At 32.4% G+C, this 9814-nt stretch overlaps 1 protein-coding gene across 1 annotated transcript; it reads right to left on the bottom strand.

Moving 5' to 3' along the window:
• Positions 1-5552: 5552 nt before the first annotated feature.
• LOC145066360 (putative F-box protein At1g67623) lies at positions 5553-8950 on the bottom strand. The gene is made up of 3 exons (XM_079013592.1): positions 8413-8950; positions 6575-6740; positions 5553-6111 (listed from the first exon to the last, which is right to left on the bottom strand). Exons 1-3 carry the CDS (start codon positions 8625-8627, stop codon positions 5713-5715), a joined length of 780 nt encoding a protein of 259 aa, XP_078869718.1. The 5' UTR covers positions 8628-8950; the 3' UTR covers positions 5553-5712.
• Between the last annotated feature and the right edge of the window lie 864 nt (positions 8951-9814).

Below are 9814 nucleotides of genomic sequence, written 5' to 3'. Positions count from 1 at the left end.
ATACATACATAATAACATCCTACTTATACCAAATACACATAATTTCACATATATATATATATATATATATAGATAATAACATCATACTTATACCAAATACTCATATACCACATATATATATCAAACACACATACATTGACATATATAACCCACATTTACATAGATTTACATACAAATATCAAATGTACATATATGACAATTTTCATTCATATACCACATACACAACAAACACACATACATTCACATACATACATAATAACATCCTACTTATACCAAATATATACACATAATTTCACACACACACACACACGCACACACACACACAATATATATATATATATATATATATATATGTATAATAACATCATACTTATACCAAATACTCATATACCACATATATATCAAACACACATACATTGACATATATACACCACATTTACATAGATTTACATACAAATATCAAATGTACATATATGACAATTTTCACATAATTGATACAACTACATATATTTTGAAATTAAACTCAAATTTCACGATAAATAGAAGTAAATAGAACCTGTGATGATGAGATCAACAAAAATGGTCTAGTGGTAGGGGTAGTCGCTAGTGGTGGTTAGGAACACAATCAACAAAACTGAAATAGACAATTTTTTGCAATTAAACACTACAATAAGCTTAAAATCGATGTTATAACCGAAAAGGGAGCGGAAATTGACTTGGAAACACCTCTCAGTCCCCGGAAAAAGGTCAGTGTCGCCGGAAAAATGGTCCTCATCGGAAAATGGCTCTCTCCGCTGGTATCTTCTTTATGGCCGATTGTACACAGTCACCAGAAAGTAAGTAATGTCTATCACTCACTTACTTGACGACTTAATTGAGGAATCAATGATGTATGCCGAAGAGAAAAAACAACAGCGAATGGAGAGTAACAGAACAACAAAAGGAAAAAGAAGATGAATTTTTGGGGTTAACTGCGTCGACCTTTAGCGGCGACACATTTACCGGGGACTAATTCAGCTTTAGCGGCGACAATACGTCTTTAGCGGCGACTCTTCGGAGGGAATTATTACCGCGTCATTTTTCGATCTTTAGCGGCGACACCTGTAGGTCTTTACTGGCGACGCAAGTCGCCGGTATTGAGTTTATGCGTTCCAAAACCACTCTAGCCATTGGATTAGAACCACGATCGGACGATTCATGTTTACCAGAACGTCAAAACGCGGATCAGTGTCATTCGGTCTTTAGCGGCGACACTTGCAGGTCTTTACCGGCGACACATGTCGCCGGTATTGAGTTTATGCGTTCCAAGACCACTCTAGCCATTGGATTAGAACCACGATCGGACGATTCGTGTCTATCAGAAAGTAAAAACGCGGATCGGTGTCATTCAGCCTTTAACGACGACACCAATAGCGGCGACACGGAGCTTTAGCGGCGACTTTTTAATATGTCGCCGCTAAAGCTCAGTGTCGCCACTAAAGGCTGAATTTCTTGTAGTGCATATATTTAATTATCATCATGTGAACAAAGTTGTCTATTGTTTGTAAGTGACACATGTTAGATTATATATCTCAATTAAATTCTAATCACTTACACAAACTTAACTAAATAATCAATTTCAAGGTATGGTAAGAATCTTTTAAATGATATTTATCTTTTTTAACTTATTTTTTATTTTTTTAAGTTTATGAGTTTTCTCTCTTTGTAATTGCAATTTTAGGGCCTACTTAAGATAACCGGGTCATTTATATATGTGGCTGCCGCGGAAGATAGCATATGGATTTGGCCCACGTATGATGATTGATGAGAGAGATCAGATCGGTCTTTCCAAAGATATAGTGGGTTCAGGACGAAAAAAAAAGCACTTAAAGTTGAAAATAAACAAACCGTTATAAAATATATTATTAATATTAAAAATAAAAATATGGCCACAACATTATAAAAACAATTAATTTAAAGAAAAATGTATTTTTCTAGCATTTTTAGATGAGTTGATTTTTTCTCTCTCGATATATATACCATATATTCTAGGAATTTTGGATCCCTTAGAGACATGAGTTCTGGACAACCGCCCAGGTTGCCTGCTTACCGTGCGGGTCGGGTCTGTCTATATCGTTGTCAATTATTAGGGTGTAGGCCGTAGTTTTAGGTGGTACATAAACAAGAGACAGACTAGAGTTTCTTATTCAGTCTCTTAGTACTTGTATTCTCTCTGCAGAAAAAACACTAATTTGTTCACATGTTCTACAATTTACACTTTGTTCTTAGTTGTAGTGAATCGTTTGTGTTAATCATTAGACTAAGAGAGGTTATATAGTGTTTAACATAGTTGAGAGATATTTGTAGTGAGGTTTTGAACTTTTGATGTAAAAATATTTTGTGTACCAGTTATTCATGATAAGAGAAGTATGTCAATTTGTTTGTGTTGTTGTTCACTTTTATTTTAGTCACTTGAATATTTTCGCACTATAAAAGATTTTACCAAACTAAAAAGTTGTTCATAAACTGAATTTACAAAAGCTGATTTTTTTAAATTCTATAAATTATAATTTTTATTAATTATTATAAAAAACTCACTCCCAATATGTATTCCCCTATTTCTTTTTTCTTTGTATTCTCAGATCTTCCAATCATGCCTTTTAAAATAGCAAGCAAAATATTCGTTAAAAAGATGTTTCATCCTTACATGGTGAGGGAGGTACACAACAATTTAAAAACCACGGGTCCATGCCATCTCAAAAATCACAAATTGTTTTTATGAAGGTATTAGAAGCTGGTAGAAAATCTAAAGTCTATGAAAGTTATGTAAAACGTGTTTCACATAAATAACACATATTAATTAGATTAAGGAAACACATATTAATTAGATTAAGGTTGTATTTGGCGCGCCACAGCTAACTAATAAGTTAGTTATTTTTCGAGCTTTTTTATGTCGTTGTGTTTGGTAAACCAAAAAGTAGCTTATAAGCTAGTTTTTTGAAAAGCTACTTAAACTAGCTTTTTATGAGCTTTTTAAAAAAAATTCAAATATACCCCTTAATTAATTATCGAGACACATACCCTTATATGTCCTTTTATGTAATTGTATATATTTCAGCTAGCTTTTCAGCTAGTTTTACCAAACGTTATTTTTTTATCAGCTAGTTTTTCGGCTATCAGCTAACTTTTTATTTAACAGCTAGTTTTTCAGCTAACAACTAGTTTTTCAGTTAGTACGTCAAACATAACCTAAGGGTGTGTTTGGGTTAGCTTTTTTCATCACAAAAGTGATTTTTAAGAAAAATGCTTATTAGTTTATGGTTTTTAGGAAAAGATGTTTTTAAAAAGTGTTTGAATAAGAAAAACTATTTTTTAAGAATAAAATGGCTAAAAAGCTAAGAAGCTAGAAATTTCCAGCTTTTTATAAGCTTTATTTGTCCTATCCAAAAAACTGTTTTAAAAAACGCTTTTTAAATACACACATTTTTTTAGCTTATTAGTTTTTTGAAAAGCTACAGAGCTAATAAACTCCTTTCAAAAGCTTTCCCAAACACCCACTAAGTATGATAAATATCACATTTAACCAAATATTATGATAAATTTCGTGAAAAAAATTATTGTTTCATCGATTCATTATCTCAAACAATTTAGAAATCGTGTTTCTATTTTATCATTTAAGAATTCTAAATAAATTCAAGGTAGTTGTAGCTTTTGGGGCTTAGGATGATTCATAGAAGGTGTGTCAATTGTATGATCGAACATTCGAACATCAATCATCGATCCTTTCCACTCCGACGAATGTGGTTTTGGATACTATTCAACAACTGAGTGATTGTATATCTAGAAAAGAAAAATAGACAATCATTCAAGATTTAATCAATGATAACAATCGAGATTCATGCCATGATATTTGAGAAATTCAGTAATAATATTGCCAGTATGATACTACATGCAAAAAAATCATTTAATTTAATAAAATGTATTTTGTATTTGTCTTGTAATATTGAATCATTTGTTTATATGTCACATATCACAACCAGCTTATAAGTTGGACTTATAAAACAACTATCCACCAGCTTTTATAGCTTTTTATTATTAGTTGCCTTTTTCGTAAGCAGGTCGATTGCCAAACATAGCTAGGGATCACATATAAAACTACATCATCATTCAACTTGTTAGGCCCCATAGGTAAGTTCAAATCCCACGGCCTTAACTAGAAGTAGTCGATAGAAGGGTATGATGCAAAATCGAGAAGTTTTTTGCTTAGTAATTCTTCAAAAACGAAATTACATAAAAAAGATACAAATTTCAAATCTTACGCATTCAAAATATCCAAAATATTGTTAGTATTATTTAACTTTATCTTATCCAAAATATTGTTAGTATTATTTAACTTTATCTTATATGTGATAAGTCCAAAGACATGTACATGAACCATCATGAGGGTGCATGATAGGTTTTTTTCCCTCATATTTTATTAAAATGATTAAAATTACAAACTATTGTTAGTGATTAGGGTTTATATCAAGTTATTTATATGAGGTTTAACATTACTATTTATAAATGAAACAATTTATTATCTTACATTGTATTAGAGCTCTAGGTTAAAACCTTACTTCTGACCAAAACCTGTAGCCACCGCCCTACACATCCGACTACCTTTTCTAATAGTCGTTGGAAATGTCATCATTATGTTCCTTATTTTTCTGTTTCTACTCTTCTTCGCCTAAATAATAAAACAACCGAATGGCACCAAACTAGAGCCCTTTCATCGGCTTCTTCTACTGCCTCGTCTACTTCTACCTCCTTACCTTCCGCCTCCTTCTCGGCTAGCCACTTCTTCATATCTCTTTTCCGATTTAGCCCCTTCTGATGTTGCGGTTGCCTCTCTCCGATGGCACCTTCTCTGCCGGGCAGCCTCTGATCTGCAATCATTTCTTTCTTTATCTTGTAGTCGCCGGTATTGGCTCCGTCCGCCGCAGCTCGAGCCCTCTTTCTTTCTCGCTACCTTTCTCCGGATCCCTCTGTCACCGGTTGCATGACCGTTATCGTCAACGTCGCTCCTCTCTTCTTATACAAAGGAACTGTTGCTGACCGTCGCTTCTTCTCTCTCCTTCTCCGACAAGCAGTTGTTAGACGTCATTGTTATAGCTCGGCCACTGCCGTTGTCGCTGTCTTCATTTATGTTATGTTTTATGCTTTTTTTTTTAGTTTAATCGTCCCCTCCCGATCAAACTGCAGAGAGATGTTAGTGATTAGCGTTTACGCCCAAACCCTTTAGGGTTTATATTAGGTCTTTTATGTAACCTTATTTATATGAGATTTAACCTCACTATTTATGAATGAAACAATCTATTATCTTACAAGTATTACCAAATATCAAAAGTAAATTTTATAATTTCAAGCAACAAAAATGCACCTAATATTTTGAGTTAAAATTTTTGATACTTCAATATCATAAGCGATTCAAGTTTCACAATTAGATACTACTTTAAAACATGTGTATGTTAATTAAATGTTTAGTGACAACTAACAAGAAAGAAGATAAGAATCTACAATCCTAATACATCATATCAAACAATTTACCTCTAAAACAATCATATTTCTATCCATATTACATTGAATGTTAATTATACAAACCTAAACAATATAAAACTATGTACATACACACATATATATCAAATAATTTAATATTTGTAGGTGGCGGAAAAAATATGCAAATTGAATACCCTCCTAAACGACACCATCTACTATTTTACAAAAGGAGATGACCTCACGATACCACCCACAAGCATCACATCCAATAACGTCGTCTTCATCGTCAAATTTTCTTTTTCTAATATTGTTTCTATCTTCACATTTGCACCCAACCTCATTTAATGAAATTGAATTATTGATCCACATTTCTCTTATAATTGCTTTAATTTTAGCACGACACTCGCGTATTTTTAAATAATTGGATCTTGATACCTTCATTGAGTTTAAGATATTCAAGCCTTGTTGACTTGATTGACCACCTCTAGAGAGCATAATCATACCATAAACATATGTCGCCTCCACATGACCTTTCTCAGTTGCCCTTTTCAAGTACTCGAGCCCTGTTTCTATCCTCGCAAGACTGAAGAATTCTATCTTTAAAATTCAAATGGCAAAAGAGTCATTTTACGGATTTCAACGACTAAAAGCACAACATCCGAGAAGAAAAAAAAAAGATAGGGACGAAAAAAGAAATTACCCTAAACCAAAGGGGAGAATTATGTAATATATTGTTAGTTTTATTAAAACTTACTATTGTTTTAATTGATAAACGAATAATATTAATATTTTATTTTATTAGACATCAAAATTATTTCGTTTTCATCCAACATAAATTTCGAGAAACACTAAAAAAGTTTAGTCAGTTCCACATGGATATAATGTAAACCAATTTTCCCCACGGAATGTCAAGTAGACGCCATGTGGGATTTAATATCGGTTTATCCACTTAAAATTGATGGAAATGGAATAATTAAGAACATATTAGATGTTTAATGATCTATTAAGTACAATTAAATAATCGAGGAGTTAAACAATAACATGTGTTAATGGTACGTACCATTCCTTGTCTGAACATTGCCTCAGGGTTCCCTAAATCGATGCAACGATTTAGGAATGAAAGCAGTTCATTACTCGGAGGAAACCAATGAATTACGGGAAACTTGTCAATTGAAACATGTTGAAAGATTGATTCGTCTTCTGCTGCTCCAAGAAATTCCCTACAACTAAATAATGAAAAATAAATTGTAATTTTATCCAGGTGCGGACACAGTGCAAAATCTCAGTGGCGTAGCCAGATGGGGCGTTAGGGGTACTATAGCACCTCCAAAAAAATTATTTTAGGTATATCAAAAAAAAAATTTATAAACAAGTTCTACGTTATTGTACCCCCCCCCCCCCCCCCCAACTAAAAAGATTATATCATGTTTTTTAATGCCCCAGATATGATAACTACACAGAATATTTATTGATAATGTTTGTACCCACATATAAAAATTTTTGGCTCCGCCATTGATCTCAGTGGAAAACTTTCCGAAAAAAATTACAGCGTGCTTTAAAATTTGAGGGTTGTATTGTCATTTTTCCTTTTAAAAATAATAGGAAAAAAAATTATAGATATTTTATAGAAGGAAGTTGCACATGGTTAGATAGGTCCAAGAATAGAAGAAAATTCCCATTTGCTAACTAAGATGACATTTTCTTCACTTGTTTGTCATGTATCCATCCGTGGTCCCACAAGGACACAAAAACAATGAATGAAAGGGGGAAAGAAATCACATTATTGCTTGTCCCCACAATAGTTGGATGGCGTACTTATCCCAAAATAATTATGCATCACAAATTTATTTACCTTTTTAAGATCACAAAACTAAATGTAGTAGTCTCATCTTTCTTTTTCAATAGTTTTTCTATTATACATACCAATATGTAAATGGTGTTTTTTTTTTAAATAGGTAAATATTTGTATTAGAATGTGTCAAATCAAAACATTTTTATTTGAATATAATGGTGACATGGTTAGAAACCATGGACTAGAATCAAACAATTATAATTATTCATACCATCTAGAGATACATTAAGATTGAGTGCAATAAATAGCAATGTACATAGTATAGTACTTTCGTTTTTTATTACTATTGTACTTTAAATTTTTTGTATCAGAATATCTTCTTAGAAAAATATATCCAATTAAAACATTGTACTTTCAATATTTGTCTCATTAGGATATATGATTTTAAAAATTCTACCAAATAATAATAATGTATTGTATTTGCATAATTGCATGCCATTCCAATAATCAAGCAAAACCCTATTTGATAAAATATTATTGTTCTTTTAAAAATTATTGTCATGTAGTAATAAGTTGCGTAAAATATCAACCGATTTTTGTTTGAATTCTTTTAAAGAAAATAACAACCTATTTTAACTGGATACATCAACATAATGAACTAAGGTAAGTTGCCCAAAACGAAAAGAGTAACTTATTTTAGGCTAAAAGGTAAATTGCCTGGATTTATCAAAGTGTCATACTTTATGACATTTGCCTAAAGAAAACAAGACTTCTTGCCCCAATTTTCGTGATGAAAATGGTAATCATAATGATCTCAGAGTAAATTCTTTATCCCACACAAAATTGGAAATTCATCATGAAATCAAGTAAGGAAAACAGATAGAACAATCTTTGTCCAATGTATATAAGAGGATGTTTCTAAATGCATTTGCGTAACCTTAATGGCAAGCAATTAAAACCTAGACGTTCTACAATCTACATTCATGATGCATGTATCAATAAGATGGAGATTTAAACGATTAACAGAACAGATTATATGAAATGGGGAAAAATAGATGCGTGTGTGTGTGAATGTGATGCAGCTTGTTAAAGAGATGGAAACTTACGATAATTTGGCATTGAAGAGATCCGTAAAGGAAGAGGATGCGACTCGAGCAAGTACATCAATCAACAGATCGCCGGGAAGAGATCCGACTACCGGCCGCCGCTGCGACCGTCGTCGTTTCGTTAATTTACCTTTTCCGTTGATACTAACCGAGTTTTTCTTCCTTTTCCTCCTTCCGATCGATGATGATCTGCAATTTCTCTCTCTCCTCGCCATGGCGCAGAATCAGTTCACAAGAACGCCAAATTCTCAATCGATTAAAGAACACCGATCCGAATTTACAAACTGGGAGTCCGATATCCTACTTATATGTCTGTATGTATGTATAATTCAAAAAAATTGTAATTAACGATGATCAATAACCATAAATTAACTGTTTTGACAAGGAAATTAAGGATCGGTAGAATGGTAATTGAAGGTTTTAGTAGATTTAGGAATCCAAATTTGCCAATTCCGGATTTGGTATGCGTGTGGAAAGAAGAGATACAGAGATGGTCATGGTATCATATATAAATGGATGGCAGACTTTGGTTGAATAAGAAGCCTGTTTCCACCGCTTAAAAGTGACCAGCCAAATGTTGACGTCTTATGTTAAAAAAATAATAATAATAATAATAAAATAAAAAAATAAAAAAAATTAGAGATACTATTGTTGGAAAACTATAAATATTTATATTTTTACTAATTTGAACATATATATAAATGTATACATATGTTGTATATATAACTAATTCTAAGTAGGTTTGTGTTCATTTCCACGAGGACTTCAAAACCATATATTATATGTCCAAAATGAAGTATATGTGAATGAGATATCGATACTCAAAGAAGGATATTTGAAAATAAATTTAGCAAAAAGAGATGAATATGGTAATGAGTCCCACATTAGTAGAAAGACCAAACTCAACAAAATTTATAAACTTGAATGCATGAAAAGCTTACAAGCTTGTATCTATGGTTTTACTACAATTATTTCTTGCGTGTAGGCGGGTGTAATTATTTTTGTCAAAATTTTGTTTTCAATATGTTTTTTTCTTTATAAAATCATATTTATACAAAAAAAACATATTTTCACATAAAAAATCTTATATTTTCTATATAATTTTTTTTAAAACTTTTTTTGTATAGGAACACATACGACATGACACTAAGTTGGCCACGTCGTGGCGACCATTTTGGGCCAAACCCCTAATTTTTGTACTTTAAGCCCTATTTAAAGGAAGTAAAGGCTAGGGTTTCCTCTATTGTAACACCCTGAATTCAGGGGGTCTAGAAAGGAAAGAAAACCTCAAATTAAGGAAGGGACTCATCGAGTAGATGGAGTGACTCGACGAGTAGGAGCGCAGATAGGGTCGCGAGTTAAGTGACCTACTCGACGAGTCAGAGGACTGACTCTGCAAGTT

This window comes from Lactuca serriola, chromosome 8, assembly GCF_051521515.1.
Source record: "Lactuca serriola cultivar US96UC23 chromosome 8, Lser_US96UC23_V15, whole genome shotgun sequence".
NCBI lineage: Eukaryota > Viridiplantae > Streptophyta > Magnoliopsida > Asterales > Asteraceae > Lactuca > Lactuca serriola.
The sequence above is the reverse complement of the archived record's forward strand: the minus strand, read 5'-3'. Positions and strand labels throughout refer to the sequence as shown.